The 20045-nt window shown below is 40.6% G+C and overlaps 1 protein-coding gene across 3 annotated transcripts; it reads left to right on the top strand.

The window, feature by feature from the left end:
• Positions 1–620: 620 nt before the first annotated feature.
• csf2rb (colony stimulating factor 2 receptor subunit beta) lies at positions 621–18161 on the top strand. Of its 3 annotated transcripts, none has more exons than XM_030056922.1 (15): positions 621–802; positions 4450–4638; positions 5864–5996; positions 6206–6387; positions 6922–7076; positions 7571–7715; positions 8144–8276; positions 8568–8722; positions 11166–11299; positions 12298–12475; positions 13317–13413; positions 14878–14944; positions 15103–15173; positions 15480–15648; positions 16296–18161. In XM_030056922.1, exons 2-15 carry the CDS (start codon positions 4539–4541, stop codon positions 16668–16670), a joined length of 2094 nt encoding a protein of 697 aa, XP_029912782.1. In that variant the 5' UTR covers positions 621–802; positions 4450–4538; the 3' UTR covers positions 16671–18161. The 3 variants fall into 3 exon arrangements, with proteins under 3 accessions (XP_029912782.1, XP_029912781.1, XP_029912783.1); XM_030056921.1 differs by lacking the exon at positions 621–802 and adding an exon at positions 2695–2841; XM_030056923.1 differs by lacking the exon at positions 621–802 and having other exon boundaries at positions 4428–4638.
• The last annotated feature ends 1884 nt before the right edge of the window (positions 18162–20045 follow it).

Below are 20045 nucleotides of genomic sequence, written 5' to 3'. Positions count from 1 at the left end.
TTTTCTCAAATGGAACACAACCTTCCTCCTACATGTGCCATGCTATCACTATTAGTGTTTTCACCCACACATATCATCTACAACTGAATGATCACACGTTCACGGTGTTTGCATTCTGGTACGCACACTTTCATGTAAAGCAACAAATTCATGCCTGCTCTGCATGGTTACGGGCGTAAAGGTCATTTGGGGAAACTCAGGAAATCAATAACTGAAGTACGTAGAAGTGCAGGTTGAGGGAAAGCGGGTGCACCAAGGAGTAATTTACAACGCTTCATCACAAAAGCACTCTTGGCATGCCGTCAACATTACTGATTGATGATAAAGTTGCGAGAGTATTTGAGGGTGGATTTTTCCTCTAGTAGGACAGGAAAGTGGAGAGGACTGAATACCGTCCAGGCCTAAACTCAAGTTCAAGGCCATGACGAGTGCCAAATTTCGGCACGTCTTGTTCTTGGCCAAGATAAATAAGGAGGGAGGTGTGCAATCAGATTGCTATCTCAAAGGATGTGGGTGATTAACCACTGATAATGATATTCAGCTTTGACATCCTGAGTACTGCTAGAACTGCTGTAGTCGCTGCATGTTTGCGTGTATTTGTGTGTTTGAATGTGTTTCTGGGGGACCTCTCCAACGAACTACCATCTCAAGCAGCGTGCAGCAGAAAGCAGCCTCATCAGTGACGCCTAGGAATAAAAATCTTTGGTGTAGAAGGTCCCAGGCATTGGGAATAAACTTCTAATTGCCTATTTTTATTTCTTACTTTGTTTTGACCTCTGCAATGGGCCTGAGAGAGTACAGTGTAAGTACATGAATCTGCACTTCTGCTACATCAATAATATCTGGTAGACTGACAGCTTGAATCAACACCATAGTTTTGGATTTCGTGGTATTGTACTGACACTGCTTTTTCCTACATGTGCTGCTATTGAATGTCATGGCAACCGGTGTTAGTCAGACAAATGGCCAGTCAACCTTGACTTTGGTTGCACTTGGCATTTCCTGTGCGCATACACACCGCATCACTTGTCCTACAGTGCACTTTTTTGAGACAAATCGACAGGGATGGTGCCTGCAGCACGAATGCAGGACAGATGAAGTTCTTGAGGAACTTCATATTTGGGCCAAAAAGCCATTCTTAACATTTTTATTTATCTGAATTATACAGCCAGATCGTTTGTATGGACTGCAACAGGACAAATCAGATTACCAGTTAACGTCAACAATTCATCCAACAAATACAACCATGTAGGTCATGTAATATGACCCCCAGGAGGGTATCCTAAATTAGCGCCCCCTACCGGTGGCAGGATATATCCTCTTTCATTTCTCTCTAGGGATTGCATATAATGTGATTTCAAATGGTTTTTACTGTATGTTTTACCAATATCAGCGCCTCAACTGTTTAAACTATTTGTATTCAATAAGAATAATTTGCTATATCCCACAGATACGCCACAAGCCGTGGTGTGAATGCCTCAAAATGGTTGTAGTTTGGTTACAGTTAGGTGCAAAAATACTTAAAGTTAAGTACGGTTAAGGTTAAGGTTACAGGACCTTTGTGGTTATCGTGACGATAGTAAACACGCAGAAACAAATGAAACAAAACTTTCGAAAAGGAACATTTATTTGCATGACTGGTAGAGGTTCCATTTTTTTTTTTTTTGTTTCTTTTTTTGGTGGAGGCCAGTCTTGTTCATTTACGGGTCAGATAACACAGCAGGGTCCCTTATGCTGCGTTCATGTCCTCATGGGATGTACTGGAGGCTCCTACTCTTGGGTTTGCAAAGATCCAAAAAGAATGTTTTTTTCACCTCATTACAAAAACAGCCATAGCAGGTTTCTGTGCATTGTTACATGCATCTTATATGGCAATGAAGAATGATGGAAACTGTAGAAAATAAGTACAAATTCTATACGGTGTCTTGGTCTCCTGACTGATGTACCATTAAAACACTCATTAAACCTAAAAACCTATACCTTTTTTAAAAAAGGCTTTTTGTTAATGTCTGCTTTAGATTCTCCTTTTGAATATTTTATTGATCTTTTTAATCTTTTTTCTTCTTTGTAGCACTTTGAGATTGTTAAATGCAAAGTGCGTTAAAATAAATATATAAAATGTATTATTATTATTATTATTATTATTAATATTTTTGTTGTTGTTGTTGTTACTCATGTGGTTTAGTGGTACAAGCTGTCTTGCACCTCGATTAATGGAAAATCTATTCTCCTCTGCACAGTCAGATCTCACCCAAAGGTCTTTATGGCCAAATGTTGGCCATCCCACACCTCTGTCTACTTTTATCCAACAGCCTGCACAATGGATTTTGAAGCCTCTGCAAAACTACCTTTTTTTTTTTAGCGTCTTTTTGAAATCTGAAAATTGAAAAATTTAGCAGGAGGATCTACTGGCTAATCTAAAACTCTGAAATAATTTTTGGCATTCATTTAATTCCTGTCAACTGGAGAGGCTACGGGGGAAAAAAGAACAGAAAATTGAGTAGGTTGACAAGTCACACAAGAAAAACTGTGACATACTGGAGGTTAAAAAAGAGTCTGTGAGTAAAATCAGCTGACAGTGCAAAAAACACTGCATTTTACTTTTGCCGTGGACAGAAAGGGGGAAGCTGAAATTGACATACTGGAAACTCCCACAGAGTGCTGTGCTGTGTAGGTGGAAGTAATAGAGAGACAGACAGACAGACAACATTGCACCTTGACAACAAAGGAAAGCCGTGTTTTTGAGATAAGGTAAATAATCATCACAGACGGCACCAGGCATTTGTTACACGTGATTTTGTGGACGGCTGATCAGTGGTGGAGACTTGACTTGGCGTGAAGGTAGTGTCAATATTAGATTTCCTTTTACTGCTCAAGAATGTCACATAAAAATAGTTGATGGTTAAATCCAACATTAAAGTTTTGATGTGTTGTTGCTACTACTGTTTCGTTCAATGTTGAATTGTTGTTGTTTGGTCTTGTTACAAAAGACATAAAAAGAGGCAAATCTCTGCGACACAGTGACACTCTACCATATGCTGGTTCTGTTGCCACTGAAAAACTACTGTTTGTTTGTTCATTTATTTTTCAGCATATAATAAAAAGCTCATAAATCATATATACTTCAAGTCCCCATAGTAAATCTGCCTTAAGTCTGCTCCAAGAACAACCTACATCTGAAATTTGCTATAAACTAGTATGTTCTTACCAATTTTTTTTTTTTTTTTTTTTTTTTTTTTTTTTCAATTTTCAACGGTTTGGTTTTTAATTTTGTTGTTTTGTTTTGTTTTCAGGCTAATTAACTGCATTTATTTATTTATGCATTCATTCATTTGTTAACTTCTTTCTTTCTTTCTTTCTTTCTTTCTTTCTGCTGTTCTGCTGTCACTTCAGTGCATCCATACATCCATACATTATCAATTCAATGCTATCCTATACTCACAGAATTTTGTTTCGTTGGTCTGAGATTTTAATATGTAGACTGACGCCAATTCTGGGTTTATGGTGCTTTTAAATGAAATAAGAATGAGTGTGAGTGTAAGTGTGTGCGTGCGTGCATGTGTGTGTGTGTGTGTGTGTGTGTGTGTGTGTGTGTGTGTAATAGCAGTAAAAAGGCAGGCTTTGTGTCTAGGAGCTGCAGACAGACAGCTCTCAAGTCATACTGTGCTGTTTTTTGAGGGCTTGTGACTCGAACTAACCCGAACCCTTTTTAATCACCTCTATTCTCAGAAGTGGCCACATTTTTCTTGACAGCGCTTTTTCCACTGCAGGTGTCTGATTTCAGTTCACCTGCACATATGCCGACTTCTGATTTTCACATCAGCAACTCTGTCAAACCCTGTGTTTACATACATGTTCTACACTTGAAAGCAAACAATAAAAGGTCATGAAATTTGTGGGATCGTGTGTCACCCTCCTGTTCTTCTGGATGGGGGTTTCCACAAACAGCTACGCAGAAGGTAGAAGCGTCTGCAATGAAAGTTATTGCATGTTTTTCTTTATTCCTGCTATTTTCTAGAGCTTGATTATACACTTGGTTTTCCCCCTTTCTTTAAATAGCTGAATGTATTTTAATAGCTTTCAGTTTCATATAATGTGTTTGTATGACCGCTCTTTAGATCTCAGAGTCTCCAAAGGCTGTCTCAAACCAGCCGGCATGACGCTGCCTTGTCCTTTGGGCTTATTAGTGAGGAAAATGAATAAAGGTCACTTTATTTTATTTCAACAGAATGGCTATCAAGTGTGAGCGAGAGATAAGAGAAGCAGGCGGATGTGTGGTGAAATCCCACAGCCTACAGATTGTCAAGAAAGGAAGCAAGTGCTGTAGTGTGGCAATGACTCACTTTTTCATTATTTCTAGTAAACTCTGCCTCTCCCTCTCTCTCTCTCTCTCTCTCTCCCTCTCTCTCTGTTTTTCTCTTTTTGTTTCTATCTCCATTGTTAATACAGTTGTCTTGATGATGTGAGCACACGCACATGGTGAGATCCTGAAATTAACCCCAATCAGGGGCTTGGAGCCCGAACTTTACACAGGAACAATGCGTCTCCGCTGGGTTGTGTTTGGCACGGCGCTCTCTCTTCTGGCTCTCTGCTCCTCTCCAGACAGCTGCATGATCCATGAGATCAGCTCACAGAACGGTAAGTCTGCCGAGCATTTGATCAACACAAAACACTCCAGGGTGCCTCGGAATGGGATGCACTGTAATCCTGTGAAAAGTGTTTCTGTTAAATAACACAGGCTGTAATTTGGGTCAGCAGGTATGATCCGTCTCAGTCACGTCAGGGTTGTTTTTTATCTCTTGTGTTTCCTAAAGAAATGCTTTCTGAAGCTGACAGAAAACGGGCAAAATTACTGGCAAGTCAAATGAAAACAGAGCATGCTTATGTGCTATTGTACATTTTGAACTTTTTTTTATTGAATCACTGTACATTTTTTAAATATTGACAATAAACCTGTAAAGTTCTTTGCCTTAGAAGCTATGTCTCTCTCCATTTTCTATCTTTTTTATTGTACTCTTGCTGCTACAGTAGAGGTTAAGTGACATCCTTTGGTATAATTCCCATGGAGCCATAAGCAAATTAAAGGTAACTGTTTGGGTGTGGACTAACAGCCCGGTCCCTCTTAAATTCTCTTAGATTCTCAACACATTTGCTCTTAACCCTTTAAGTCAAAACTGAAAAAAATATACACTCCTCTTGCATTTCCTTCCACAGACTGTATATAATGTGATTTCAAATTATTTTTTATTGTATGTTTTACCAATAACAACTCCTCAACTATATGTATTTAATACTTTTAAACACTTTTACTCATATAAAAAAAACAACCTGTTCAGGGCAAAACAACAAAAATTTCATCAACACTTCACTGCCTTGTTGTTTCACCTTGAATTATTTCAGTCTTACCAATCCCTGAATTCGCTTAATATTACACCCATATTTTTTTCCCCTACAGTGGCCCTAGTACACCATTGTAGAATATACAGTGGTAATGGTATATATTTGTAATATATTTCCCATTTACCCATTTGTTTATTTTGGCAAAAGAGCGTTAACTGTGATGCCATTATTAGTAGGCTTGTGACGGTCGAGAGTGTACAGTGCTTTCCGGTGGAATTCCCGTGGGAAATTAATGGGGGGCTTTTTAGTCCACTGTTATCAGAACTTGGGGTAGAAATACCAAAACAATTTTGTTTTCAAAAACTTAACAAGGTAATTGCCAAATTCAAAATGGTGCTGGCTCAGAGCAACATTGTTGAGGAATTGATGAAATATCAAGCGGTGGGATGTATTTGTTGAGGAGTGGTAGACACTAGTAATTGTCTGATCACAGCAAAGCAACCGTTTCTTCCTCTTTACCCAGTATCCCCAGTGCTGGCGTCCTTGAAGTGCCACAACAACTATCAGTCCTATGTCCACTGCAGCTGGAGGGAGGGACCACACACACACGCACACACACCACTGGAGCTTTGGGTCTTGGACGACAGCAACAACAGGTACAAAACAGCTCAGACTGCAGTGGCAGAACAGTAGCAGAGCAGAGGAAGCAAATGGTGAAAGGGGGGTGAGAATTAGAGAAGGAAGGAAGGAAGGGGTGAAGGGGGCGGGGGTGGGGCGGGGGTGGGAGGGGAAGCTGCAGAGGGAGCGAGGCGTGTCTAAATTTGTGCTCCTGTAAACAAATAACTCTGTTTTCCTGTCTTCGCAGTGTGTCAAGGTGCATGCCCTTTGGCTCACCGGTCCAACACGCAGACCAACACAGGACAGTCCAGTGCAGATATGAAACTGAAATGTTTGTTATTGGCGTAAGCCACACCTTCTTCTTCAAGTCTGGGACTCTGCCTTCCTGTTCATCTGGCCCACACAAGCCTCTGGAGCTCTCTCAGTACTGTGAGTTCACATGGCGTTGCTGCAATCGACATCATTTATCATCATCATCATTAACTACAACAAACTAGAAAGCACTCAGAGACAACAAACATCAAAGGCTCCGTTGTCTGTGATTTTGATTTGAATTTAAATTGTTTTCTTTATGATATAAACCAAACATACCCTTAGGATTTTGAATCAAGCTTCTCGTTGCTTTAGACTCATAGTTATGGATTAACAATGATGTTTGAGTAATAGTGTAAATACTGCCACCAAAATTAATTGTTCCATGGCCCAATGCCATAGTGCCCATATATATTATGAAAATGTGTTCATTTTGTTTATATATTCTGCTGACAGATAGACAAACAAACCAACCTAACAAGAGCAGAAACATAACCTCCTTGCCAGAGGTAATAAACAAATTGATCTGCTGAGAACGCATCAATACATTATATTAGGGAACAACTTCAGCTGTTAAAACTTTTGAGTGTCTGTTTGAATACAAATGTTGCCGCTGGGTTGTATATGTGTTTTGATGTGTGTGTTGTACAGTGAGAGCGCGGCCACCACAGAAACTGTCTGCACACGCTGCAGATGGAGAAGGCTGGGTGCTCCAGTGGTCCAGCCCCTACCCCTCCTCTTCCTCCCTGAGCCAACACCTCACCTATCAGCTCAGTTACAGGAGAGAGAGACAGGACAACTGGATCGTAAGCATCAGTTATGAGTATTACAGCCAACACTGGGCCAACATGCATTTATGAAAATGTGCAGTGAGTTTGAAAAAAAGGTTTCAAAAAAGGGTTTACTAGATACACATTTTGTCAGCCTGAATTTTTTCTGTCCATAACAAAATACAAAATAGCTAAACCTGACTGTTGCACTGTACAAACACAATGATTGACTGACTGACCCTGGGAATGTTTTTTTTTTTTAGCATGCACAATTAGCATACTGCATTATAGACAAACAAATACAGACTTCGCATAAGAAATATGTTTCAGGCTTTACGCTGGCGCTCCTATCCTGTGTGCCTTATAGGTTTCACAGTAGATTTAGCTTTCATTCCTAGATCACCAAACATTAATAAAAGCAACAATGCAAGCACCATGGCAACATTATGTAACAGCGATTCATTTGACTGTAAAATGAAATGCTGTGCACATCTGGACTCAGCGGCCGATGCCTCTCTGTCTTTCTGCAGACGGCGAATTTGACAAGCACCCAAATGACAATAGAGTCGGAGGCTTTGTCTCCGGGTTGCAGGTATGAAGCCAGAGTGAGAGCCCGGGGGAAGGTGGGACAGTGGAGTGACTGGAGTCCTCTGGTGACTTGGCAGACTGCACAATGTGAGTTAAGGAAATCACTCAACATAGTTTAGAAACTAAACACATGTAATCTTGTTTAACAAGCAGTACACTCACAAATGTGTGTATGAATCCTCTCTAGTACAGGCAGTGAAAAACAACAGCTTCAGATTTGACACTTTTGAGCAAAACATGTGGCCTGCATATTTCATGCACTGATTTTTTTTTTTTTTTTTTTTACTCCAGACGGATGTTCAGTATTTATTTATTTTTTTATAGATACAGAATTGCTTCAAAATAAGACCACGCTCCTTATCTCCTTTCCTCACACTTTCTAATCTCCCCTCTCTGTCCTTCTTCATGGGAGCTTGGGAAAAGTCTGGGTTGGAGCTTTGGTGATATTAGCTTGTTTATGTAAATGTAAATCTCTCTCTCTCTGTCTCTCTCTGTCTCTCTCACTCTCTGTCCAGCCCTCGAGGAGAATCCGAGGCTGCAGTGTGTGCTGGATGGAGAGAAGGAGGTGACGTGTAGCTGGGAGGTGAGGAGAGATCTAGCTCATTTCATTACCTACCAGCTGGCCTACCGACACAACCACAGTGCACCGTGAGTCCAATACACACACACACACACACATATGCTCCCTGAGTATGAAAAATGAATGTCTTTGTGCACATGTGTGCATGGTGTGTTAGTGAGCCTGTTATTAGTTATGTGTGTTGCTGGTAATTTGCTTGAGAGAAAAGCAAAGAGGTCGTCCCTAGCCTGAAGCTAATCTTAACACCTCTACCTCTTTGGTGTCCACTAATTCATCCATTTATCCATTCAAACAGTCAGCCATGAAGCCATTTCTCTATTCACCTCTCCTCTCCTCTCTTTAATTCCTGCTGTATCCAGGTCTGAGATCCGCTGTGCTAACTCCACAGTCAGTGCTGACAGCAGAGAGACGATGCTGCGGTACAGTTGCTCTCTGACAGTCCCAGATCCTGCACATGTACTGCTGGAGCTCCAACCAACACGCAAAGCAAAAACCTTCAGGCCCTACCAACACAGTGAGTAGACAGGAGAGAGAGATTCAGCACAGCACTGTAAATCACTCTCCACTTTAAATCGTGTCACCATATGTGCACATGTTTGTACATACTGAAGAGAAAGCAATGGACAGATTAAGGGAAGTCGGCTCACAAGAGCGAAAACAGAATTTTTCAACAATGTGGAATGAGACAGGGCTGTGCTCTCATACCACTTTCCAACATACATGTCAGTGAATCAGAGTTTCTGAATGACGCAGCAGCCCCAGGACCCGTCCTGAGCGACAAAGAGGTCAGATTGCTTCTCTGTGCAGCTGTTGTTACTTTCCTCAATATCACAAGGACTGCAGCAGTTCCTAGATCACCTCTGGGTAGTCTGCAACAACTGAGAAACTCCAAGTCATTTCTGAAAGAGCTAAAATAATGATTTTACCACTGAGGCCCAGAGATCAATCATCAGTGTCATTTCATACTGGGTGACACAAGCCTGGAGCACACACACAGTCATACGGCAACCTGGTGACTGAGAGTGTGTGCTTCTGGTAAATTTGGTCTGTCCATGAATGCAAATGTGTATCACATCTTACACTCAGTGAGGAAAATGCCTTTGGCCAATATAGATATTCCCCTCAAAATCTGGTGCAAAATATTTGACCATTTGATTTCTAAAGTTTTCTGTAAGTGAGATGTGGGGCCTATCAAACCCACCAACATCCAACAGAGATTCTAAACACCACATTCTGTTGAAAATTAAAGAGCTTGGTCCTTTTCCACTCACAATCAGTACTCAAAAATGAGCCCTTAGATTTGGGAACCATGCAAAATCCTAGCTGCAGGAGCTGAACCTCTCCAGCCTTACAACATCAGACATCACAGACTTTTAAAACAGCACTGGTTAAAAAAAAAAATTAGAATTAATATGAATTAAATCCAGGCATTTAGCCCACTGGAATAACCAATCTAAAACCCAAACACAATGCTACATGGCCCGCAAAAGAGGCCACAAAATGATTACCTTTAGATTATCTCTTCTTCATGAGAGAGAGGAAGCAGATGGACGACTAAGAAAAGACAAAGTGACCACCAATCAGCGAAGGAGACTGAAAGGCACAAGATATTTACCAGAGGAGCTCATTTGTGTTGGAAAGGAGAAGTTGAGAAGGAAATGCACAGGCCCCTGAAGTTCACTCCTTCCACAAATTCACGCTGAGAATGAGGTTGCTGACTGGTGTGTGTGAAGCTGCTAAGACTGTTTCTCAATAACAGAAGAAACAAAAATACATAAAAAGCAGCATGTTGGTTGGCATGGCCACAATAAAAGTGAAACTGAGACTGGTCCACTCTGTTCTAGAGATCTGCATATTTGCAGTTCGGCATACAACATGTTTAACAGTCTCTGTACTGTATTACACTTTGTGGAATTGTGCTTCACTGGACAGACTGAATTGAATTAGACTGAACTTAACTGAACTGAACAATTGAATTGAATTGAATTCAACTGAATTGAACTGAACTAAACTGAATTGAACTAAATTGAACGTAACAATTAAATTGAATTGAATTTAACTGAATTGAATTGAATTGAATTGAATTGAATTGAATTGAGTTTCGGGTAATTGAAAAAGCCTGTCTGAAGCTCTGTGGAAAGTGGGGATTAGAAAAAAAAAGCTGTCCCACTGAAACAAAATCACCCAGTGTGTTGATAAAACTTCTGCAAGGAGCTGTGAAGTTTAGCAGACTAGTGCACAACTAGGACTATAATAGTGCTGCCACCTAGTGTTTGAATTCATCTATTGCATCCCTATCTGCTTTTTGATAACACACACACACACACACACACACACACACAATGAAATGATATCTATCTATCTATCTATCTATCTATCTATCTATATATATATATGTATATATATATATAATATATATATATATATATATATATATATATATATATATATATATATATATATATATATATATATATACAGTATATATACAGATATAGATGTAGATATAGAGATAGAGATAGAGATAGATATAGAGATAGATATATATAGATATATAAAATGTTATTAGGTCTCATATGTTTGTACATGTGTTTAGATGCAGTGGTGATAAGCAATATCATATCATTGTTGAAGGTAATAGGTAATACAGAGGAAAATCAAGGAGACAGATGAGAAATAAATGAGAATGTTGGTATTTCCATCCTCAACAACAGCAAGAGAGAGAATAATCCAGTTATGTGTTCATGACGAAGTTGGCTATCACTATTTTGACCTTTACCGTCAATGAATGTGTTACTGCACTGCCACTGCACTCTGACTTGTAACGTTGGGGCGATGTACATATGTGTGAATCATTGATGTTCAAAAAGCTCTTGATCTTAAAAAAAATAAATAAATAAAAATAAAAAATAACACTTTTTACGGTATTTATTGCAAAACATTCTCTTTGTTTGCAGTTCATCCCGACTGCCCTCACCAAGTCAATGTGACAGAGAAACAAAGGAACTGGATGGTGGAATGGGCTGAACCCGACAAGGCCCCACTAGTCAGCTTGTGCTATCAGGTCCGATACTACAACACAGAGAAGCAGGTGAAAAATCATATCATTATATCATAGGTTCTATATGCTATATGGCCAATCTCTAGTCTGTCAATGAAAGAAGGCTGCCACATTCTGGTTGTCTGTTCACACCAGCAAAGAGACCAGCGGTGTCTTGCCAGCAGCATTAGATTTTAGGGTATTTCGACCATTTTGGCTGATGGGGGATGGTTACCAGGCACGGTTTGTGCTGCCTCGGGTGGTTTAGGGGCTGATCTTCCAATTGGTCACATATCTGGTTAGGTGGCCCATCTCTGGACCAGGCACTGAGAATCAAGTCATTTAGATAAAATGAGATGTGGACTGAGCCCAGTGGCACAGTGACTTAAGAACTGTGTCCACGCAGAAAAGTAATGGGGGCTAGGAAATAGTCATTTTGTATTCATAGGCAAAGTGCAGGATTTTCCTATTGTGGTGAACCAGTCTCCAGGTTGGAGATCCAGAATGCATGTCAACAGGCCCCTGTCTATTTCCTCTTTCCGTGTCAGTATCTGAATCTGCTGTGAGAGAGTGGTCCTGCTTTCTGCTGAGGACATGAGCGACTCTCCCAAAATGTTGGGCTCTGACAAGCACGGCTAATCAGCTGTTAAGGAAGGTTCCTCTCCTATGCAGAGAGGAGCCAGAGAGCAGGCAGGACAGTGAAGCAGCAGGGCACCGGCTGGACAGTGACAAAGCAGACAGCTGTCATCGATGTTTCTGCTTCCATCTTGATGCTTCCATCGCATCACATCCACAGCACATCTTTAAGAGATGAAAAGTGGATGCAAAACAAGGGCAAACTTAGACTTTCATGCACTAATAAGCAATAGTGGTAGAAGGCTCATTCTAATTGTGCTGAGGTCACTCATAAAGCCCCATTAGAGGGCAAAACCTGGGTGAAATATAACTCACCAGGTTTTTGTATGATCAAGTATGATCTTTTATTTGTTTTTTATGCAAACACAAACTGACAAAAACGTAATGCATCTTTTATACCTTCCCCTTATTAGGAAAATGCTACCCTCAAGACTGTCCCACAGGGATCCAAGTCCCTTACCGTCCTTGGAGAGTCTCTTGCCCCCTCCCAGCGTTACCAGGTCCAGGTCAGGTCTCTGGTCTGCTCTGGAGATGATTATGAAGGGCCACCCTCTGAATGGACTGAACCTGTAGAGTGGAACTCACACGCAGGTAACACGTATAAATATGTAGTTCACACCCATTTCACATGAGAAGACATAGCAGCTACACATGTAATTTCTCTTCAATTTTTTTTTTTTTTTTTTTTTTTTTTTTTTTTTTTTTTTTTTTTTGAGGAAGTGCCAAGGTAATCATCAGTAAGCAGCCTGGACAAAAACAAGTGAAACGTGCATAATTCATTTTTATTGTTTATGCCCTTAACTTATTCATCTGTGCCTCATAGACTGTGAACCTTGGTACTGTAGATGAGATAATGTGTTTATTTATTCATGTTAACTGCAAAGCAAAGGCACTCTCTCTCTCTCTCTCTCTCTCTCTCTCTCTCTCTCTCTCTCTCTTTCTCTTTCTGTTTATTTGTCTTTCTCTCTGCTTCTCCAACCCAACTCTTTCTGAGGAAGAATATTTTCATAAAACACGTCTATAATTTATTGCGCAGCTTCTTTGAACTTTTGTGTTGTGAACTCTGTGTTTCTCTTCATAACGCCTTTGAAGCTGAATCCCAAGATCTTATGGAGTGTGGCATAAATCTTATTAATGTTCTAACACCTTGCAGGCGTTTTATTGCAGTGGCTTTCTCATATCTTCCACCTGGACAATTTACTACACTGACATGTTATTTATGCCCATGGATCAGTAATCTGTGGATTTTCTGATGGTAAATCAATATTTGGTTATCCTGGATTTTGATGTCCTTGGTTGCTCCTGTCTTCATTGTTTATCGTCACTGCCACAATTGTTTGTTGTCACTACAGCCATTGGCATTGGTTATTTTTGTCATAATCATCATCTTCATCATCAAAATTGTTTTATTATGTCCTCTGTCCCCTAACAGTGTCCAAGTCCTTCACGCATTTCCTCTACATCTTAATCAGTGCAGTAGTGGCCATAAGCTTCCTCATTCTCTTCTTCAGCATTACAGCTTGTAAAAGGTACCATCCAGTCATTGTGTTCCTTCACACATTTCATTTTAGAATTGATGTTGTTATTCCTTTTGTGTTAAAGCGTGTGTGTGTGTGTGTGTGTGTGTGTGTGTGTGTGTGTGTGTGTGTGTGTGTGTGTGTGTGTGTTGTTAAAGATGTAGACAAGACAGTTATTGCCTATGGTATGAGATATCATGTTTAATAAAATTCAGTAAATCTCTCTCCATTGCACTGAATGTATATATATATATATATATATATATACATGTGTATGTATGGATATGCATTCACTATGTCCATTTTAGAAAAAAAAAAAAAAATGTTGCCTGAAATTCATTACTTCATAATTCACACTGTAGTTTCTGTAGTTCAGTACTTTGGAACCAAAGCTCTTAAAGTGACATGGAAGTTTAGTTACACATTATCCCAATTATGTTCTTGAGTTCAATATGCGTCTATATTCTGACACTCATGTTCACCATGAGTTCCACTGCACAGAGCACAGATCCTCTGTTTTTCCCCATTTATTGTCTTCACAAAACGTGACTGACTCAACATGACTCGAAGGCTACGTTCAGACAGCAGGTAGAAAGTGGCCTAGATCTGATTTTCATATGGTGTCCTAAATCAGATATGTTTCCAGCCGATGTGACGATGTGTGAACACTCACTCATCAGAATTCATGTGTTTTTTTCCACTGAGCACACTCACATCTCTGTCAGTGTCAAAATACATTCATTGTCAGCAGTGGAAGACAGAGCAAAATATGGAGAATAACAGCAAAAATGAGGTTATAAATTTATAACAGGAGGGTATAAATTTAAGAGTTATATGAGAAGATGCTTCAATCAAAGCTCTTTTTTTGCTTTCTTGCCCTCAGCCTGAGCAGCTGATGGACTGTCACCACACCACTATTTTATTAGCCGTGATGCTGGACTGTCATGCAAATGACATGTCCTGCTGTTGAGGAGCGTGCTTGTTGTAAATGTGGGGTCATGATACAGATCTTTTCACACTGATGTCAGATACAGGTCACATACACAGATGAATGTGAACAATCAAAGCAAAAAAAAAAAAAAAAATCTCTTCTAGCTGCTGTGTGAACACAGCCAAAGAGAATCACTTCAGGAAGTGTGGTCATACCTTTTTTAGGCTGACTGCTCAGTTGTCAAAATATAACAAAATAGATCCAGTGATGCAGGGAACCAGATCTACTTTCTGGACACCTGAGTGTCAGATTAAAGACTTACACTGAGCTCAAGAACATAATTCAGGCCCTGTTTATGTTACTAAAGTTCCATGTTGCCTGAAGATGCCAGTCATTATTTTGTATATGGCACATGTTGGATTTTTTTATTTCAAATGTAGATAGGTCACATGTGGATAAGCTCTTCATGTTCACCAGATTTTTCAAATGCACATGCTTTACTAACCCCGAGGTGCTTTCTGTCGTTGCATGGTCTGCACCCTCAGAAAGGCAGATCTGTGGGAGGAGTCGGTTCCCTCTCCAGACAAGAGCAAAGTCCTTTCTGACATCAAGGTGAGAGCTGATATTTCTGCAGTTTGACTGCTCTAATTATTGTTATCCTTTCCTAATGTATGATCGATCACTCACTCAATCCTTCAATCAGTTATTCCGTATCTGTATTTTGCTGTATTGTATTGCACCTTTCTGAACAGCTGATTTATTTGACTCAGGCTGCCAAGAGCTGGAATCTCATGCAGAGTGAGAACACTTACATCTGCAAAGGGCAAAACTTAACCATCTGGTAATACATTTCACACTCTACCACTAGGCAGATATGAGAGCAAGTGCAAATGATGCCATCTTAGAATAACCATTTTTTACATAACTAATACTTTTTATGCACTGCAGCTGCACTCACGAGGACATTTTGAATTACTGTGGTAATAATGTAGGATAGATGCTAGAGCAGGGGATAGGACTTTGCAATAGCCGTCACCGATCACCATGGACACATAAGTCTGACTGACAGGCTCTGAAGGATTAATCATTCAGGATGTTCTGTCGTTGAGTAGCTGGCAAGAAACACTTTCTCCTAACGCTCTTGCAGGTCCTCAGAGGCTTCGCTTTGGGCAGCCAAGGACTCTGAGAAAAAAGGTTTGGAGCTCTGTGAGGACCAGGACTGTCAGGATGGGGATGACTCGCCCTCTTTTGTTAAGGAGGTTAACAGCTCTGAGACATCCGCCATGAGCTTCAGCGGCCCCTACATCCTGTGTCAGGTGAGCCGCTGCAAACTGCGTCAGTGCCATTAGTAAGGTGTAATAAGGAGCCTCTCGAACTCTAAGCAGTCATCAAAATTAAAAAAAAAAATGAGAACAGCCGCAGCACGAAATGTATTAATACTGAATTAACTGTTGAGAGTCCTCATGTGTTAGAATCCCCCAGGTAGATTCAAATTGACTAAATTTGACTAAATAAAAATTGTTACCCAAGTTTATGTGTCAGGTTTTTCAGGACATTCAGGTGGTTATGTTTGGTTGTCATCTAAAATAACTAAAACAAATGTTTGGATTTTGATGATATTTCTTATGTGTTTTATACAGCTAAAAAAGCCTGGGATCAAATAGACCCCAGTGAAACACCAATAGGTACAAAATGTGTAAAGCACATTGAAAACATATCATCATGTTAATTTTATGTTCATCCACTTGTCCCCAATTAGGAAAAGTCATTAAATATGAAGCAAAAACTTTTTCCTGTCACTATGTCATGTGTATATCTGCCATAATGTTGGCATCTTTGAGTGTATTTATATATTAATTTTTTAATTCTAGGTAGCTAGTGATGACATCTGGCAGCCATTTACTGGCATAATGAACAGCAGCGTTTGTCCATGTAGCTTCATCTCAGCGTCTTTGTTTTACAGAGCACATCAGAAACAAGCCAGGGGTCAGGAGAGGGCACCTTGCTGGGCAGTTCTGTGCCTTCCTCTCCTGAGGAGTTTGCCCTTTCCATTTCTGGATCCAGTGAAGGTTACGTGTGTATGCCCAGCGGGAGCTTCTCCTGGTCCACAGAGGATCTCATATCTCGCAGTCACAGCAACAGAGCCACAGACGAGATGGCCGACAGCAGTGCCAGCCAAGATCCAAAGCTCACAGAGCAGAGCGAAAAGCAGGACATTCAGCCTGATCCTAGCGGCTCCACCCCAGCTGACAAGCCCCCGGCTTACACACCAGCACCTTTAGCCGCCTGGCCACAGGGGGGCGCCCCACACAACTCTGGCTATTGCGTTCTCCCCTGAGCTGTAGGATAAGCAGCAAATTTGAGCATACAACATATCATTAAATAAACAGTGTTTTTTTGTTTTGTTTTCATGAGCTCTCTCTTTATAGGGGACAATGAATGGATTGCGAAACATTAGATATATATTCTCCCAATTTTTTTTTTTTTTTTTTTTTACCTGTTGTTGTTGAGTGACAACAAATTCTGTGTCTAACCAGTGGAGGGCAGCAGTGAGCTGGGACTGTGTATGCTTTGGGCCTCTGCCTGTCACTCACAGAGCACTTTTCTCTGGATTTATTTCAAAGGCATGGATTGTAGTAGGACACAGCTGCTCTCTTTCTTCATTTGCTCTCTTGATTCATGTCACCTCTGGGAGGTCATGGCAGAGGAACATTTGATTTTTCCTGGCAGGGCATTATCTTAAAGCCATGAGTAATCATGGACGGACAATTTAGATGCAGAGTTTTAAAATGATAATAATGGAGTGTGCGTGTGTGTGTGTGTGTGTGTGTGTGTGTGTGTCTGTGTGTGTGTGTGTGTGCATTCTTTAGCAAGCACTTAAAGGCTTTTACAGAGGATGTATCTAACCAGAAACTATTATGGACTATTTTTGAAATCGATTTTGTGCTGGTTTATCACATCCTCTAGCTCCGTGTCTTTCCTACAGGTGAAGCAGGAGCCAGAACTGTATCATCTGTTTTCCAGTGCTACAAACAACAAACTCATGTAAGAATGTATGTAACAAAAAGCTGTGTGAGCTTGACCTGTCACTGTCACTATTGAATAAAGCAGAAATGCCACAGAATAATAACAATAATAAAAATAATAAAAATCCCAAATGGGCAACAACAATAAAAAGGTAAAACAACCACATGACCCTAACCCTAACAAACAAACAAACAAACAATCAACAAATAAATTTAAAAAAAATACCTTTATTAACCACTAGAGAAATGAAACTAAAATTCTGGGTTGAGAGGGTGACAAGAGTCATACTGAACTGTGTAATGTTACATTTAATATTTTCCTGTATTGCGATAATTTAATTAAATTCATGAATTTGGCATTGTTTAGCAATGCCAAATAATGACAAGCTGGATTCCCATCATCCCCCTCCACGGCTTGGGGCCTGCGAGTGTGTGTCATCAGCCCCCAAGATGTTTTGGAGGGAAAGGGGAAAAAACAAAAACTTGAAATTAAAATATTTGATTTTTATATTAAACTATTTGCACCCAATTACTATAAAAAAAAAGTGTAATAAGAAAAAAAATAAAAGGTTTCGATGATAAATTGATGAATTAATAAGTGAATTATCATCAGTTAATTAGAGCCAGCACTACAAACCATCCATCGGTCTATCAGCCAAACTATCCATCAGTGAATGTATTTTTGTTGCACTTCTCTTTTCTGGTTTATGTAATTTTACATTATGTGTTATTTTTATGTGCCATTATATGCAATTTCTCATTAACTGGTGGGCTACAAAATGCTGGATTTAAAATAATAAATCAGAAAGTAGCCTGAAATATCCGTGTGTCGACTCAAGTCATTTCTACATTTGCAAAAAATGATCCGCAGTCACCGTGATGTCTCATTTGAACGAATGCAGCCCACTGCCTAATATGAGTGTGTCACTTACACCCTTACACCCTGTTTCTGTCTCTCTCCCGCCTTCCAGCACACACAGGTGTGTGCACGTGTGGAAGTGTCCTCACAGTGTCTTAGGATGCCGCAAACAAAACCCTGCTGATACTCGTCAGGGCTATGTTTTTGGTTTCTTAATTGTTTTTTTGTCTATTGTTCCACATTATTATGTGTGTGACTGGATATGGCTTCTTTTTTTCTGACGTCATACATCCTTATGAAGCTGGGTGCATCACCAATGTATGATCACAAGGAGGATATTATTGTGTCTGCAGAATTTTATTTACTTCAACATACTTTCTTGCTCTCATGCACACACACACACAAACACACACACACACACACACACACACACACACACACACAGTGTTATGTAATTTATTGCTCTGTTTATCTGCACGTCTGACTGACCTGCCTATGACCCATTTGAATTAGAGGTGTTAGAGCGTATTTATGCGTCTCTTAATGATCCAGAGCACAGGTTTGACTGTGTGATGAGCATGTGCATGTGGTGTATGCATGTGCACATGCTTGCATGTGTGTAGCTGCAGTATTAACACATTTATATCATGCGTGCATGATTCTCTCTTGTCTCTGCAGAGACAGAACACAATGCTGGAATTCCAGGCACGCTGATATGGACTTCCTGTGTTTTCCGACCATCGCTAGGTACAACTTCCTGTCAGATGAGGTGCGGAGCAGCTTGACACATACATACATACATACACACACATACACACGCACACACACACACACACACACACACACACACACACACAAGCCAAGTCATGATGCCCACTAGCAGGCTCAGCTAGCACATTCATTTGGCCTTGGTCCCCCCAGCAAAAGGTGAGGGGAGGTGAGTTGATGTGTTTTCCCAGCATTCCAGGCTGTTTCAGATGCTCTGCACCAAAAACACTCACATTCCTCAGCAGCACGGCCACCATCAGTGGGCTATTGTTCACAGACAGAGAGAGAGAGAGAGAGAGAGAGAGAGAGAGGGAGGGAGAGAGGGTGTTGAGAGGGTGAGGGGTTGGTGAGAAAGAGACAGACTGACATTGACACACATCAGAACCTCTGTCAACGAAGGAAGATGATGGCCGTTTATGGAAAGTGTGTGTGTGTGTGTGTGTGTGTGTGTTGTGGCTGAACGGGGAGCAGCTGGGCTCTTGCCTGTGTACAGCATGTCCCTGTCCTTTGTCATAAATAAGAACAGGAAAATAAAAGTGGTGGAAGGTGTAGGGGGTGCGTGGCGCCACACGGATGCTTGTGTAACCTCCTGTTCAAAGGCCTCCGGTTTCCCCACAACATCAATGAATATGGGCCATGCAGAAGCCCAGACATAAGCCCAGTCATAAGTTATGTGTTCAGAGCAGATGGACAGCCGGTTAGACTGCAGCAGGTCGAGAAAATATGCGGAAAATATTACTCCATTATTTTTTGTGTTTCTTTTGTTTTGTTTGAAGCACTGAAGGGAGATCAACCTGGATTACGATAAAATGTAGGGGAGACACAGGAGACATGGCTCTTCCAGGGTTCCTCCTGGGCTAGCAGGCACATGTGCACCAGGACGAGGGGTAACCTTTAATTTTGTAGGGGTTTGCTAAGCAAGTATACTGTCTCACATTAACACCTGCAATTTTTCCCAGTACAACCACTGCCTGCTATATGTGACCACGGAACAGTTCCACTGAATTCATTTGGATATGTGGAGGTCCAAAAGATAAAATTACAGCAACAATAGATGTGT

The sequence above is a fragment of the Myripristis murdjan genome, chromosome 8, assembly GCF_902150065.1.
Source record: "Myripristis murdjan chromosome 8, fMyrMur1.1, whole genome shotgun sequence".
Taxonomy (NCBI): domain Eukaryota; kingdom Metazoa; phylum Chordata; class Actinopteri; order Holocentriformes; family Holocentridae; genus Myripristis; species Myripristis murdjan.
The sequence above is the reverse complement of the archived record's forward strand: the minus strand, read 5'-3'. Positions and strand labels throughout refer to the sequence as shown.

Bases quoted from the DNA above. Each gene is read 5' to 3' on its own strand.
- csf2rb (XM_030056922.1), top strand. From the start codon at position 4,539: ATGCGTCTCCGCTGGGTTGTGTTTGGCACGGCGCTCTCTCTTCTGGCT. The intron at 5,997-6,205 runs GTACAAAACAGC...CTGTCTTCGCAG, and splicing joins TTGGACGACAGCAACAACAG to TGTGTCAAGGTGCATGCCCT. The intron at 7,716-8,143 runs GTGAGTTAAGGA...CTCTCTGTCCAG, and splicing joins GACTTGGCAGACTGCACAAT to CCCTCGAGGAGAATCCGAGG.